The sequence below is a fragment of the Pristiophorus japonicus genome, chromosome 4, assembly GCF_044704955.1.
Source record: "Pristiophorus japonicus isolate sPriJap1 chromosome 4, sPriJap1.hap1, whole genome shotgun sequence".
Lineage (NCBI taxonomy): Eukaryota > Metazoa > Chordata > Chondrichthyes > Pristiophoridae > Pristiophorus > Pristiophorus japonicus.
In genome coordinates, this window is record NC_091980.1 from 229,356,796 (window position 1) to 229,373,981 (window position 17,186).

At 45.7% G+C, this 17,186-nt stretch overlaps 1 protein-coding gene across 1 annotated transcript in view; it reads left to right on the top strand.

The window, feature by feature from the left end:
- Positions 1-17,186, top strand: part of ccdc175 (coiled-coil domain containing 175) — a 253,696-nt gene that overhangs the window by 26,584 nt on the left and 209,926 nt on the right. Inside the window, exon 3 of the mRNA XM_070879130.1 lies at positions 5,588-5,699. Within this exon, the coding sequence (XP_070735231.1) occupies positions 5,588-5,699 (112 nt within the window). The remainder of the gene's footprint in view (positions 1-5,587; positions 5,700-17,186) is intronic.

Below are 17,186 nucleotides of genomic sequence, written 5' to 3' on the forward strand. Positions count from 1 at the left end.
CATTCCCAAATTCCCAATACATGTTCTTGATGTGCAAAAGCTCTCTGCCAGGAATCCAAACACACAAAATCTATCCTAATGACTTGACATTGTCTCAGGTGTAAAAAATCTTTTTCTTTTGCAGCAAATATTTCACTCATTGGGCCCAAGTTTCCACATGATTTGCGCCTGATTTTTAGGAGCAACTGGTGGAGAACAGACCATCTTAGAAATCGCAATTCTCCACATTTTTTTTTCTGCAGTTCTAGTCAGGTAGAACAGTTCTACTTTGGAACAGAATTTTTTCTTCAAAATGGGGCGTGTCCGGCCACTGACGCCTGATTTCAAAGTTTCCACAGTGAAAAAGTACTCCAAACTAAGTTAGAATGGAGCAAGTGAAGATTTTTGTAGAACTGAAAAAACTTGTTCTACACATTAAAAAATAAGGCCCAGGTTACAAATTAGGCGTCCAGAACGAGATGGAGGGGGAGGGGGGGCTGGGAAGGGAAGTCATTAAATTCTACAATAAATCCTTATTTATACTTCTACAAATATTATACAAATAAATCCAACCTGAATAAACATTTATAAGCAAAGAAAAGATTAAATAAACCATCTTCCTACCTGTGTGAAAGTGCTTCAGGCACGGAGAATGTTGCAGGCGTTCGTTCCCGCGAGGGGGGAGAAGGAAACAGCCGTTTTGTTCCTGCGGAGGGGAGGGGGGAATTAAACAGCCGTTTTGTTCCCGCGGAGGGGAGGGGGGGGAATTAAACAGCCGTTTTGTTCCTGCGGAGGGGAGGGGGGGAATTGAACAGCCGTTTTGTTCCTGCGGAGGGGAGGGGGGAATTGAACAGCCGTTTTGTTCCTGCGGAGGGGAGGGGGGGGGGAATTGAACAGCCGTTTTGTTCCTGCGGAGGGGAGGGGGGGGGGAATTGAACAGCCGTTTTGTTCCTGCGGAGGGGAGGGGGGGAATTGAACAGCCGTTTTGTTCCTGCGGAGGGGAGGGGGGAATTGAACAGCCGTTTTGTTCCTGCGGAGGGGAGGGGGGGGGGAATTGAACAGCCGTTTTGTTCCTGCGGAGGGGAGGGGGGGGGGAATTGAACAGCCGTTTTGTTCCTGCGGAGGGGAGGGGGGGGGAATTGAACAGCCGTTTTGTTCCTGCGGAGGGGAGGGGGGGAATTGAACAGCCGTTTTGTTCCTGCGGAGGGGAGGGGGGAATTGAACAGCCGTTTTGTTCCCGTGGAGGGGAGGGGGGGAATTGAACAGCCGTTTTGTTCCCGCGGAGGGGAGGGGGGGAATTGAACAGCCGTTTTGTTCCCGCGGAGGGGAGGGGGGGAAGGGAACAGCCGTTTTGTTCCTGCGGAGGGGAGGGGGGGGGAATTGAACAGCCGTTTTGTTCCTGCGGAGGGGAGGGGGGAATTGAACAGCCGTTTTGTTCCTGCGGAGGGGAGGGGGGGGGAATTGAACAGCCGTTTTGTTCCTGCGGAGGGGAGGGGGGGAATTGAACAGCCGTTTTGTTCCTGCGGAGGGGAGGGGGGGGGAATTGAACAGCCGTTTTGTTCCTGCGGAGGGGAGGGGGGGGGAATTGAACAGCCGTTTTGTTCCTGCGGAGGGGAGGGGGGGGGAATTGAACAGCCGTTTTGTTCCCGCGGAGGGGAGGGGGGGGGAATTGAACAGCCGTTTTGTTCCTGCGGAGGGGAGGGGGGAATTGAACAGCCGTTTTGTTCCCGCGGAGGGGAGGGGGGGAAGGGAACAGCCGTTTTGTTCCCGCGGAGGGGAGGGGGGGAAGGGAACAGCCGTTTTGTTCCTGCGGAGGGGAGGGGGGGAATTAAACAGCCGTTTTGTTCCTGCGGAGGGGAGGGGGGGAATTAAACAGCCGTTTTGTTCCTGCGGAGGGGAGGGGGGAAGGGAACAGCCGTTTCGTTCCTGCGGGGGTGGGGGGGGGGGGGAAGGAGACAGTGAGAAGGCTGCAAGTGCTGATGTGCTGATGGCAATGTGCTTTTATTAAAAAATGTTAAAAAATTAAACAGCTACAAAGAACTACAAAAATGGCCGAGTGCCAAGGTTTTTTTCACTCTGAGCATGTGCGAACGCTCCAACGCGCACGCGCAGCGTTGCCGGCAGGAAAAAAACTAATTTAAATAGTACCCGCCCCCTCCCACTTACAAAATCGGCGCGAGTGTAGGCTCCGCCCCCCTGGGCGCCGCGCCAGGCAGACAAGGAGCTGCAGAACGCTCCAGAATTGCGAGTTTTTTTTTAGGCGCCGTTTTAGGTGCGAAAAACTGGGCGCCCGTTTTTTAGAGTGTGGAAACTTGGGCCCATAGTGTTGATCACAAAGAACTAATTCTATACACAGAAATAGGAACACAAGAAATAGGAGCAGGAGTAGGCCATACGGCCCCTTGAGCCTGCTCCGCCATTCAATACAATCATGGCTGATACGATCATGGACTCAGGTCCACTTCCCTGCCCGCTCCCCATAATCCCTTACTCCCTTATTGGTTAAGAAACTGTCTACCTCTGTCTTAAATTTATTCAATGACCCAGCTTCCACAACTCTCTGAGGCAGTGAATTCCACAGATTTACAACCCTCAGAGAAGAAATTCCTCCTCATCTCAGTTTTTAATGGGAGGCCCCTTATTCTAAGATTATGCCCCCTCGTTCTAGTCTCCCCCATCAGTGGAAACATCCTCTCTGCATCTACCTTGTCAAGCCCCCTCATAATCTTATACGTATCGATAAGATCACCTCTCATTCTTCTGAATTCCAATGAGTAGAGGCCAACCTACTCAACCTTTCCTCATAAGTCAACCCCCTCATCTCTGGAATCAACCTAGTGAACCTTCTCTGAACTGCCTCCAAAGCAAGTATATCCTTTCTTAAATATGGAAACCAAAACTGTATGTAGTATTCCAGGTGTGGCCTCACCAATATCCTGTATAACTGTAGCAAAACTTCCTTGCTTTTATACTCCATCCCCTTTGCAATAAAGGCCACGATTCCATTGGCCTTCCTGATCACTTGCTGTACCTGCATACTAACCTTTTGTGTATCATGCACAAGTACCCCCAGGTCCTGCTGTATTGCAGCACTTTGCAATCTTTCTCCATTTAAATAATAACTTGCTCTTTGATTTTTTTTTCTGCCATGACCTCACACTTTCCAACATTATACTCTATCTGCCAAATTTTTGTCCACTTACTTAACTTGTCTATGTCCTTTTGCAGATATTTTGTGTCCGCCTCACACATTGCTTTTCCTCCTGTCTTTGTACCGTCAGCAAACTTAGCTATGTTACTCTCGGACCCTTCTTCCAAGTCATTAATATAGATTGTAAATAGTTGGGGACCCAGCACTGATCCCTGCGGCACCCCACTAGTTACTGATTGCCAACCCGAGAATGAACCATTTATCCCGATTCCCTGTTTTCTGTTAGTCAATCCTCTATCCATGCTAATATATTTCCCCCAACCCCGTGAACTTTTATCTTGTGCAGTAATCTTTTATGTGGCACCTTATCAAATGCTTTCTGGAAGTCCAAATACATTACATCCACTGGTTCCCCTTTATCCACCTTGTTCGTTACATCCTCAAAGAATTCCATCAAATTTGTCAAACATGACTTCCCTTTCATAAATCCATGCTGACACTATCTGATTGAATTATGTTTTTCCAAATGTCGTGCTACTGCTTCTTTAATAATGGACTCCAACATTTTCCCGACCACAGATGTTAGGCTAACTGGTCTATAGTTTCCTGCTTTTTGTCTGACTCCTTTTTTAAATAGGGGTGTTACATTTGTAGTTTTCCAATCTTCTGGGACCTCCCCAGAATCCAGAGAACTTTGGTAAATTACAACTAATGCATCCACAATCCCTGTCACTACTTCTCAAGGCCCGAGGATGCAAGCCATCAGGTCCAGGGGATTTATCCACCTTTAGTCCCATTATCTTACTGAGTACCACCTCCTTAGTGATTGTGATTGTGTTAAGTTCCTCCCTCCCATAGCCCTTTGACTATTCAGTATTGGGATATCGTTAGTGTCCTCTACCGTAGACTGATACAAAATATTTGTTCAGAGTTTCTGCCATCTCCATGTTCCCCATTACTAATTCCCCGGTCTCATCCTCTAAGGGACCAACATTTACTTTAGCCACTCTTTTCCTTTTTATATACCAGAGAAACTCATGCTATCTGTTTTGATATTTCGGTGCTAGTTTACTTTCATAGTCTATCTTCCCTTTCTTAATCATTTTTTAAGTCATTCTTTGCTGGCTTTTGAAAGCTTCCCAATCTTCTGTCCTCCCACGAGTTTTGGCCACTTTGTATGACCTTGTTTTTAATTGGATACTGTCCTTTATTTCTTTAGTTAGCCACAGATGGCTTTAATTAGTTTACAATATGAAAAACATGTTGGGACTATAACTTTAAATGCTAGTTATGAGTTTTTTTTACATATCTGTAATAAACAAATAATTGTATATTATTCTTATTGTTAATGGTTCTCTCTCCTCAAGTGATGTCTCCCTCTCCTTCACATCTGCCATCATCACCCCTCTCCTCAAAAAGCAACCCTTGATCCCTTCCATCCTTGCAAACTACCGCCCCATCTCCAACCTCCCTTTCCTCTTCAAAGTCCTTGAACATGTTGTCACTTCCCAAGCCCATCTTTCCAGGAACACCATGTTTCCATCCCTCCAATCAGGTTTCCGCCCCTGCCACAATACCAAAACGGCTCTTATCAAAGTGACAAATTATATCCTATGTGATTGTGACAAAGGTAGACATCTCGTCCTTCTCAACCTGTCTGCAGCCTTTGACATGATTGACCACACCATCCTCCTCCAATGATTCTCCACTGTCGTCCAGCTGGGATAGGAGTGCACTCACCTGCTTCCATTCTTATCTATCTAATCGTAGCCAGAGAGCCCCCTGTGTTGGCTTCTCATCCTGCTCCAGCATCGCTACCTCTGGTGTCCCCCAAGGATTTATCCTCTGCCCCTTCCTATTTCTCATCTAAAAGTTGCCCCTCATCCATGCCTTTGTTATCTCTAGACTTAACTTTTCCAACACACTCCTGGCCGGCCTCCCACGTTCTAATCTACGTAAACTCATCCAAAGCTCTGCTTTCCGTGTCCTAACTCGCACCAAGTCCCATTCACTCATCATCCCTGTGCTCGCTGACATACATTGGCTCCAAGTTAACCAATGTCTCGATTTTAAAATTATCTTCCTTGTTTTCAAATCCCTCCATGGCCTCGCCCCTCCTTATCTCTGTCATTTCCTTCAGCTCCACAACCCCCTGAGTTATCTGCGTTCCTCTAATTCTGGCCCCTTGAGTTCCCTGACTATAATTGCTCCACCCTTGGTGCCTTCAGCTGCCAAGGCCATAAGTTCTGGAATTCCCTCCCTAAATTTCTCCACCACTCTACCTCTCTCTCCTCCTTTAAGACATTCCTTAAAACCTACCTGTTTGACCAGGCTTTTGGTCATCTATCCTAATATCTCATTATGAGTCAAATTTTGTTATATTACACTCCTGTGAAGCGGCTTGAAGTTTTACTACGTTAAAGGCATAAAATAAATATAAGTTGTTGTTGTTACTAGGAAGAAGCTCGAAGGCACATTCATGAAGTACTTGAAGTGGAAACTATAGAAGCTAGTAAACTGCGGTACAAACTGTTTCGCCTTCCGAACAAACTGAACCAGCAAATAGCAGGTAAGGAAATGTGATGCAACTTTGTTTGATTTATTACAAATTTTTCTTGGTGATTGTCATGTATATAACCTTTATGTAACAACACTGCACTACTGTATATACGTAAGAAATGCACACCTTGACCACAGGGGGTGAACTTGTGGGAGACACTCCTCACCTGGTCACCCAGGTATATAAAGGGAGGTCCCATGCAGGCTCATCACTTCTTGGTCCTCTGAATAAAGGTTCAGGTCATGGAGTGACCTTGTCCATAGCACGTGCCTCGTGTGGATTTGTGGTATTGTGTAAGGACTTTACATCGGCGACGAGAAACGGGAATCAACGACCCACGAGAATGGCCACCGGCAGCACAGATTAACGGTACTGGCGTCGGAACGTTTAAAGGTACCAAAGTAGTGATACGCATCACCCCGGACGCCAGACCAGTGCACCACAAAGCCAGAGCTGTGCCGTATGTGATGTGGGAGAAAATTGAGAGCGAGTTGGACCGGTTGCTGAGCGAGGGCATCAACTCCCCCGTTGAATTCAGTGACTGGACAAGCCCCATCGTTCCCGTCCTAAAAGCGGATGGCTCGGTCAGGATCTGTGGCGACTACAAGGCCACTATCAACCTGGTGTCCCTACAAGACCAATACCCGCTCCCGAGAGCGGAGGACCTTTTTGCCACGCTGGCAGGCGGCAAGCTGTTCACCAAGTTGGACCTCACTTCAACCTACATGACCCAAGAACTGGCCGACGAATCTAAACTACTGACCACCAACACCACGCACAAGGGACTTTTGTTTACAACAGGTGTCGGTTTGGCATTCGATCAGCAGCTGCGATTTTTCAAAGAAACATGGAAAGCCTGCTCAAATCCATTCCTGGAACAATCGTATTTCAGGACGACATCCTCATCACAGGTCGAGATACCGAGGAACACCTCCACAACCTGGAGGAGGTGCTACGCCGACTGGACCAGGTAGGCCTGCGACTCAAGAAGTCTAAGTGTTTGTTTTTGGCTCCAGAGGTCGAGTTTCTGGGCAGGAGGGTTGCTGCAGACGGGACTCGGCCTACCGAATCCAAAACGGAGGCGATTCGACGAGCGCCCAGGCCCTGCAACACATTGGAGTTGCGTTCATTTCTGGGACTCTTGAACTATTTCGGGAACTTTCTGCCGAACTTAAGCACATTGTTGGAGCCGCTACACGTGCTCCTGCGTAAGGGTTGTGATTGGTTTTGGGGGGCTGTCAGGAACGGGATTTCAATCGGGCGCGGAACCTACTTTGTTCAAATAAGTTGTTGACCCTGTACGACCCCCATAAGAAATTGGTTCTGACATGCGATGCATCGTCCTATGGGGTTGGGTGCGTGTTGCAGCAGGGTAACGCTGAGGGCCAACTACAACCTGTGGCTTGTGCCTCCTGGTCGCTCTCTCAAGCTGAACGGGGTTATGGGATGGTTGAGAAGGAAGCATTCGCATCTGCCTATGGGGTGAAAAAGATGCATCAGTACCTTTTTGGCAGGAGGTTCGAATTAGAAACGGACCACAAGCCGTTAACATCCCTGCTGTCAGATAGCAAGGCCGTCAATGCCAATGCCAATGCATCAGCTCGCATACAGCGATGGGCTCTCACGCTTGCTGCTTATGACTAAACCATCCGGCACCGGCCCGGCACCGAAAATTGCGCTGACACGCTCAGCAGGCTTCCATTGGCCACCACCGAGGGGGCAGTGGAGCAAAGCGCTGAGATGGTCATGGCTGTCGATGCCTTTGACAGCGCAGGCTCCCCCATCACAGCCTGCCAGATCAAAATCTGGGCCAACAGAGATCCCCTCCTATCCTTGATTAAGAAATGTGTCCTGACTGGGGATTGGACGCCTGCACACGGAACATGCCCGGAGGAGGTCAGACCGTTTCACAAACGGATGGATGAGCTCTCCATCCAAGCCGACTGTCTATTATGGGGCAGCTGGGTAGTCATGCCCCAGAGGGGCAGGGAAGCATTCATCAGGGATCTCCACAGCGAGCACCCAGGCATCGTGCTGATGAAAGCCATTGCCCGGTCACACGTGTGGTGGCCGGGAATTGATTCGGACCTGGAATACGGTGTTCGCAGGTGCACGACGTGTGCCCAGCTAGATAATGCCCCCAGGGAGGCCCCGCTCAGCCCGTGGCCCTGCCCACCAGGCCATGGTCACGTATTCACTTTGACTATGCGGGCCCGTTCATGGGAAAAATGTTCCTCATTGTGGTTGATGCATACTCGAAATGGATCGAGTGCATCATTTTGAATTCGTGCACGACATCCACCACCGTGGCAAGTCAGCGCGCGGTCTTTGCAACCAACGGCTTGCCAGACATCCTTGTTAGCGATAATGGCCCATGTTTCACAAGCTACGAATTCCGGGAGTTCATGTCGGGTAATGGCATTAACCATGTAAGGACAGCACCGTTCAAGCCGGCCTCCAATGGCCAGGCGGAACGTGCGGTCCAAAACATAAAGCAAGGCATGCTCCGGATTCAAGGACCCTCCCTTCAGTGCTGCCTATCGCGCCTCCTGCTGGCCTATAGGTCCCGACCGCATACGCTCACGGGGGTCCCGCCCGCGGAGCTACTCATGAAACGAACACTCAAAACTTGGCTGTCCCTCATTCATCCAGTCCTGTCCGACATTGTTGAGGGCAAGCGCCAGTCCCAAAACGAGTACCATGACCGAAATTCAAGGGGGAGATGTATAGAACTTGATGACCCCGTATTTGTTCTCAATCACGCTTTGGAACCCAAATGGCTTGAGGGTATTGTAATAGACAAAGAGGGGAAGAGGGTCATAGTGGTTAAACTTAACAATGGGCAGATATGCCGCAAGCATCTGGAGCAAGTAAAAAAAAAGGTTCTGCATGGACACTGAGGAACCTGAGGAAGATCATGAGATGGTATTCACACCACCAGTGAACGAGCAACAAGAACATTCAGCAGCATACACAGTCCCTGCGGTCAGCCCGGACTCACCACAGGTGACAGACACGTATACCAAGGCTCAACAACCAGAGCCTCAACTGCGGCGCTCCACAAGAGAGCGCAGACCACCCGAGAGACTTAACCTATGATCCCAATAAGATGTTGAGGGGGAGGTGATGTCATGTATGTAACCTTTATGTAACAACACTGCAATACTGTATATACGTAAGAAATGCACACCTTGATCACAGGGAGTGAACTTGTGGGAGACACTCCTCACCTGGTCACTCAGGTATATAAAGGGAGGTCCCACGCAGGGTCATCACTTCTTGGTCCTCTGAATAAAGGTTCAGGTCATGGAGTGACCTCGTCCATAGAATGTGCCTCGTGTGGATTTGTGGTATTGTGGTATAGGTGAGGAGTGTCTCCCACAAGTTCACCCCCTGTGGTCAAGGTGTGCATTTCTTACGTATATACAGTATTGCAGTGTTGTTACATAAAGGTTACAGACATGACAGTGATGACATAGGGTGTAACGCAAATCTTTTAGAAAGTAATTTAGTAAGCTATCTTAGATTTTGCAAGTTGGAAAGCTATATGATGGAAGCAGAGCTGTATCTCACTCAAACAATAACACCCTTGTGTTAAAAAGGCAAAATACCATGGATGCTGGAAATCTGAAATGTAAGCAGAAAATGCTGGAAATATTCAGCAGATCTGGCAACATCTGTGGAGAGAGAAACAGTTAACGTTTCAGATCTGTGACCTTTCATCAGAACAGGAAAATGTTACAAATGTAATATGTTTTAAGCTAGTACAGAGACAGGGAAAAAGGGTGAGGGAAGGAGTGTGATAGGGTGGAAGGCAGGAGTTACTTAAATGACCAAAGGGATGATAATAGCCCTGAAATCCTGGTCGAGGGCTTCCCGCGGGCGCTCGACAGAAAATGTTAAAAAAGATGCGCACCTGCCTGTTCCTGCTGCGCCCACCAGCAATCCCGGTCCTGAGGTCTTCTCTCCTTACGCATTGGAGCGCGTGTACATCTGGACATCCATATGCTGGAGTCACATGGCACTGGGTAGCTAATCAAGGTACAGTATTTTCTCATTCATAATAATAGGAACTCCGTAAGTAGGAGTTTTCATTATTATCATTGAGAAACACCCCCAACACCCAAACACAAATAAAAAATACATCACATATTTAAGATTAATTCAAATTAAAGTTAATAAATGTCTCAGAAAAATATATATATTTTTCCGATTTAAAAAAAAAATAATTTTAATTATGGTTTAAAATCAACTTACCCTAGAGGGCAAGATTTTTAACATTAAAATGTGTTTTTAAAATTTTATTTTAATATGTTTTTGTAAATTTTAAAACCCTTATGCTGGTAAAAGTAGGCTATGTGTCTGCTTTTACCAGGCGCAAGAGTTTTCTGGACATTCGCTGGGCAAGAGATGGGTAAATACCGCAATCTTGCCCATGTAAATGTCCTGGCTGTAGAGATACGGAGGATCTGTCAAGGCAGAGCTTGACAGATCGGAAAAGCCGGTTTTCGGCGCATGTGCATTGCACGCCGAAAACCGGCTTTTGCAATGCCTTCCGGGGCCATATGGACCCGGGGAGGCCGGGATTTCTAGGCCATTGCAAGGCAAAAGGAGTTGGTAATGGGACAAGTAAATAAATAAAAGATGGGTCTAGAGGAGCTGTAAATGGCAACAGCAGAATCATTACCAGCACCTGCTGTCCGATAAAATGGGAGCCGTGGTTATGATCTGAAATTGTTGAACTTTCAATGTTGAGCCTGGAAGGCTGTAAAAGTGCCTAGTCGAAAGATGAGGTGCTGTTCCTTAAGCTTCCATTGAGCTTCATTGGAACTGTTTAGGAGGCCGAGATCAGAGTGGGAATGGGGCAGAGAATTAAAATGGCAAGTGACTGGAACCTTAGGACCACACGTGCAGACTGAACGGAGGTGTTCAGCAAAGCGATCACCTAATCTATGTTTAGTCTCCCCAGTGTAGAGGAGACTGCATCGTGAGCAGCGAATACAGCATACAAAATTGAAAAAAGTACAAGTAAATTGCTATTTCACTTGGAAGGAGTGTTTGGGGCCCTGGAGCGTGGAGAGGAAGGATGTAAAAGGGTAGGTGCTGCATCTCCTGCGCTTGCATGGGAAGGTACCGTGGAAAGGGGAGCAGATATTGGGGGTTATGGAAAAGTGGACCATGATGTCACGGATGGAATGGTCCCTTCGGAATATTGGGAGGGGAGGGGAAGATGTGTTTGGTGGTGGCATCTCGCTGGAGGTGGCGAAAATGGCGGAGGATGATCCGTTCAATGTGGAGGCTGGTGGGGTGGAAGGTGAGGACAAGGAGACGCTAACGTGGTTCTGGGAAGGAGTGCAAGGGGTGACAGCAGAAGTGCGGGAAATAGGACTGACACTGGAGGGCCCTGTCAACCACAGTGGAGGGGAATCCTCGGTTGAGGAAAAAGGAAAACATATCGGAAGCACTTGTGTGGAAGGTGGCATCATCGGAACAGATGCAACAGAAACTGGGGAAGACATAAGAATTAGGAGCAGGCGTAGGCCATTCAGCACCTATAGCCTGCTCCGCCATTCAATGAGATCATGGCTGACCTTCTACCTCAACTCCATTTTCCTGCACTATCCCCATATCCCTTGTTTTCCTTAATATCCAAAAATCTATCTATCTTTCTCTTGAATATACTCAAAGACTGAGCATCCACAGCCCTTTGGAGTAGAGAATTCCAAAGATTCACCACCCTCTGAGTGAAGAAATTTCTCCTCATCTCAGTCCTAAATGGCTGACCCCTTATTGTGAGACTGTGACCCCTGGCTCTAGACGCCCAAGTCAGAGGAAACATCCTCCCTGCATCTACCCTGTCAAGCCCTATAATCATTTTGTTTGTTTTCTATTTTCTATTTTTCCAGGATAATTCCACATTTCTCCACATTCCCACCAAGCTTTGTATCATCACCAAACTTGGATATATTACATTTGGGCCCCTCATCCAAATCATTGATATAGATTGTGAATAGCTTGGGCCCCTGCACCGATCCTTGCGGTATCCCACTAGTTACAGCTGCCAACCCGAAAATGACCCGTTTATTCCTACTCTCTGTTTTCTGTCCGTTAACCAATCCTCAATCCATGCTAGTATATTACCCCCAATCCCATGAGCCCTAATTTTGTTCAATAATCTCTTGTGTGGCACCTTATCGAATGTCTTCTGAAAATCCAAATACACCACATCCACTGGTTCCCTCCCTCCCCCCTTATCTATTCTGCTAGTTACAACCTCACAAAATTCTTAACAGATTTGTCAAACATGATTTCCCTTTCTTAAATCCATATTGACTCTGCCCAATCCTATTATTATATTCTAAGTGCCCTGTTACCACGTTCTTAATAATAGATTCTAGCATTTTCCCTACTAATGTCAGCCTTACTGGTCTGTAGTTCCCCATTTTCTCTCTCCCTCCTTTCTTAAATAGCGGGGTTACATTAGCTACCTTCCAATCTGTGCGAACTGTTCTAGAATCTATGGAATTTTGGAAGATGACAACCAGTGCATCCACTATCTCTATATCCACCTCTTTCAAAACCCTAGGATGTAGGCCAGCAGGTCCAAGGGATTTATTGGTTTTCAGTCCCATTAATCTCTCCAGTACTATTTTTTTACTAATACTAATTTCTTTCAGTTCCTCATACTCGCCAAATTATTGGTACTCCACAATTTCCGGGAGGTTTTTCGTGTCGTCTTTTGTGAAGACAGACACAAAATTTGTTTAATTTCTCCGCCATTTCCTTATTCACCATTATAATTTCTCCTGTCTTACTTTTGCTAATCTTTTCCTTTTTATATATCTATAGAAGCTTTTACAGTCTATTTTTATGTCTCTCGCTAGTTTACTCTCATTCTATTTTTCCTTTCTTGGTCCTCCTTTGCTGAATTCTAAAATTCTCCCAATCCTCAGGCTTACTGCTCTTTTTCGCAATATTATACACCTCTTCCATTGATCTAATACTATCTTTAACTTCTCTTGTTAGCCACGGATGGACCACTTTTCCTGTGGGGTTTTTGTGCCTTAAAGGAATATATGTTTATTATAAAAAAATTATTGATTCTTTAAATGCTACCTTTTAATGTCATTTCCCAATCTACCTTAGCCAACTTGCCCCTCATACTTACATAGTTTCCTTTGTTTAGATTTAAGACCCTAGTTTTGGATTTAACTAAATCACTTTCAAACTTAATGTACAATTCTATCATATTATGGTCACTCTTCCCTAAGGGCCCCTTTACTACAAGGTTATTAATTAACCCTTTCTCATTGCACAATACTAGATCTCCCTCGTTGGTTCCTCAACACATACTGATCTAGAAAGCCATCTTATATACAATCCATGAATTCGTCTTCCACGCTATTACTGCAAATTTGGCTTGCCCAGTCTACATGTAGATTAAAGTCCCCCATGATTATTGTATTACCTTTGATACGTGCACCTCTAGATTCCTGATTTATACTGTGCCCTACATTACCACAACTGTTTGGGGCCTATAAACAACTCCCACCAATGTTTTTTGCCCTTTGCTGTTTCTTAGCTCCACCCAAACTGATTCTACTTCTTGATTTTCCAAGCTTAATCCTTTCTCTCTACTATTTTTATCCCATCCTTTATTATCAGGGCTACCCCTCCTTCTTTTCCATTTTGTCTATCTCTTCTAAAAGTTAAGTATCCTGGAATATTTAGTTCCCAACCTTGGTCACTTTGCAACCACGTCTCCTTAATGGCTATTAGATCAAACTTATTTATTTCGATCTGCATTATTAATTCACCTGTTTTGTTGCGAATGCTTCGTGCATTCAGAATGAAATAGAGTCCTTACAAGAAGCGGGGGTGAGGGGAAGCGTAATTAAAGTAGCTGTAGGAGTCAATGGCTATAGTAGATTTTGATTGACAGCCTATTCCCTGAAATGGAAAAGTCGAAAGGAAGGGAAGAATCGAAGATGGACCACGTGAAGGCGAGGGAGGGGTGGAAATTTGAAGCAAAGTTGATGAAATTTTCCAGTTAGTTGTATTCATTCTTTTATTATATCTTTTCATATTAATTTTTAGCTCTGAAAGGAATTATTTTGTGTTGGGGGAGCGACTCTCAACAATACATAATACCATCTAGAGTTAGCAATTAATTTCAGGGGAAGAGGACCTGACTCTATTGTCAGTGCCTGAAAACAAAAACAACTTGTATTTGCATCGCACCTTTAACATAGTGAAACATTCCAAGGCACTTCACAGGAGTATTATAAGATAAAAATTTGTCACCGAGCTGCGTAAGGAGAATTAGGGCAGGAAAGAGATGGGTTTTAAGGAGCGTCGTAAAGGAGGAAAGAGAGGTGGAGAGGTTTAGGCAGGAAATTCCAGAGCTTAGGGCCGAGCCAACAGAAGGCATGGTCACCAATGGTTGAGCAATTATAATCAGGGATGCTCAAGAGGGCAGAATTAGAGGCTCTTGCGGGGGGGGGGGGGAGGTGGGGGGTTGGTCGTTGGGCTGGAGGAGATTATAGAGATAGGGAGGGGCGAGGCCATGGAGGGATTTGAAATCAAGGATGAGAATTTTGAAACTGAGGCATTGCTTAGCCGGGAGCCAATGTAAGTCAGCGAGCACAGGGGTGATGGATGAGCAGGACTTGGTGCGAGTTAGGACATGGGCAGCCGAGTTTTGGATCATGTCTAGTTTACGTAAGGTAGAATGTGGGAGGTCAGCCAGGAGTGCATTAGAATAGTAAAGTCGAGAGGTAACAAAGGCATGGACTAGGGCTTCAGCCACGGATGAGCTGAGGCAAGAATCAGAATTTAATCAGATGAAGCTTGGTTAGCTAATACCTCGTGTTATTGAAATAATAATGTATGCAACTTTGTCACTGTGTTAGTAGATGCAGCTAGTTGTCAATGATTGCTTTAAATATTAAAATATATTTTACGCCAGATCAGAATTGCAAATAGTTTTGTTTCAGGCTTGACCAAGTAAACATCTTTCCAGACAGTGTCCGCATGCAACTTAGCTTATGGAAATAATATAATTACCACAGTTGAAGAACTGGGAGCATCGTCAATGAATTGGTGAGGTCTGGATGGTCTCCTTTGGTCTGGCTTGATTGATAGCGATATGCTTGGAGACTTCTCAGGCTGGAATATATGCAGCAATTGGCCATTTTTTCAGTTCAATTTCAGATGTGTCCAAGTCAACAGTGGGCTCCGTAGGGAGGCAGGAATGCTGTTGCTTCCACATACAAACATAATTTCAGGATTACACCTCAACAGAGCCGGGACCAATAGCCTCATGGGGGTGGGGGTTTACTAGTGCTGTTGGGGAGTGTTCAAATTAATTCGGCTGCGTGGATGGGCCGTACCGGGCTGTAGCATTAGAAAGGGGAAACAAAGTGCACAAAGCATTTGGAGAGACGGATAGCACTAGAATAAGAACTAGTACGGTATTAAGTGGGGTCAGACTAAAAGAGAATACAAGAAGATCTAAGATAGGTTTACAGCGCATATGTGTAAAGGCAGCAATAAGGTTGGTGAGCTGCAGGTGCAAATAGCCACATGGCAATATGCTGTTGTGGCGATAATGGAGATCTGGCTCAAAAAGGGCAGGATTGGATGCTAAATATTCCTGGATATAAGGTGTTCAGGAAAGATTGGAAAGGAAAGAAAGGAGGTGGGGTAGCAGTATTGATTAAGGAGAATGTTACAGTGCTGGAGAGAGAGGATGTCCTAGAAGGGTCAAGGACAGAAGCTATTTGATTAGAGTTAAGAAACAATAGAGGTGCCATTAGACCACTATGTGTATTCTATAGGCCACCAACTAGTGGGGAGGATATGGAGGAGCAAATTTGCACGGAAATTACAGAGAGGTGCAAGAACTATAGAGTAGTGATAATGGGGGACTTCAACTATCCTAATACAGACTGGGATAGTAATAGTGTAAAGTGCAGAGAAGGGAAAGAATTTCTGGTGTGTTCAGGAGAACTTCCTTGATCAGTACTTTTCCGGCCCAGCGAGGAAGGAGGTGTTGCTAGATTTAGTTCAGGGAATGAGGTGGGTCAAGTGGAGCAAGTGTCAGGAGGGGAACATTTAGGGAGCAGTGATCATAGTATCATAAGGTTTAGATTAGCTATGGAAAAGGACAGAGAGAAATCTAGAGTAAAAATACTTAATTAAAGGAAAGCCAATTTTAGTGGGTTGAGAACGGATCTGGCCCGGGTAAATTGGAATTAAAGATTGGCAGGCAAAACTGTAATTGAACAATGGGCTACCTTTAAAGAGGAAATGGTTCGGGTACAGTTGAGGTACATTCCCACAAGGGGGAAAGGTAGGGCAACCAAAGTCAGAGTTCCCTGGATGACGAAAGAGATAGAGTAAGATGAAGCAGAAGAAGAGCAGGTATGACAGATGTCAAGTTGAGAATACAAGTGAGAACCAGGCTAAATATAGAAAGTTCAGAGGGGAAGTGAGAAAGGAAATAAGAGGGGCAAAGAGAGAGTATGAGAACAGATTGGCAGTTAACATAAATGGGAATCCAGAAATGTTCTATAGGCATATAAATAATAAATGGGTAGTAAGAGGTGGGGTGAGGTCAATTAGGCACCAAAAAGGAGACCTTTGCATGGAGGCAGAGGGTAGCTAAATGAGTACTTTGCATCGGTCTTTACCAATGATGAAGATGTTGCCAAAGCCATAGTGAAAGAGGAGGTTGTGGAGATACTGGATGGGATAAAAATTAATAGAGGAGGTTCTCGAAAGGCTGGCTATGTAGTTAAAGTAGATACGTCACCAGGACCAGGTGGGATGCATCCTAGGATGTTGAGGGAAGTAAAGGTGGAAATTGCGGAGGTACTCGCCATAATCTTCCAATCCTCCTTAAATACGGGGCTGGTGCCAGAGGACTGGAGAATTGCAAATGTTACAATCTTGTTCAAAAAAAGGGTGTAAGGATAAACCCAGCAACTACAGGCCAGTCAGTTCAACCTCGGTAGATACGAAGCTTTTAGAAATGATAATCAGGGACAAAATTTACAAGTTACTTGGACAAGTGTGGATTCATTAAGGAAAGCCATCATGGATTTGTTAAAAAGCAAATTATGTTTAACTAACTTGATCGAGGTTTTTGATGAGGTAACCGAGCGGGTTGATGAGGACAATGCGGTTGATGTAGTGCACATGGACTTCCAAAAGATGTTTGAAAAGGTGCCAGATAATAGGCTTGCCAGCAAAGTTGAATCCCATGGAATATCATCATCATCATAGGCAGTCCCTCGGAATCGAGGAAGACTTGCTTCCACTCTTAAAATGAGTTCTTAGGTGGCTGAACAGTCCAATATGAGAACCACAGTCTCTGTCACAGATGGGACAGATAGTTGTTGAGGGAAGGAGTGGGTGGGACTGGTTTGCCACACGCTCTTTCCGCTAGCTGCGCTTGATTTCTGCATGCTCTTGGCGATGAGACTCGAAGTG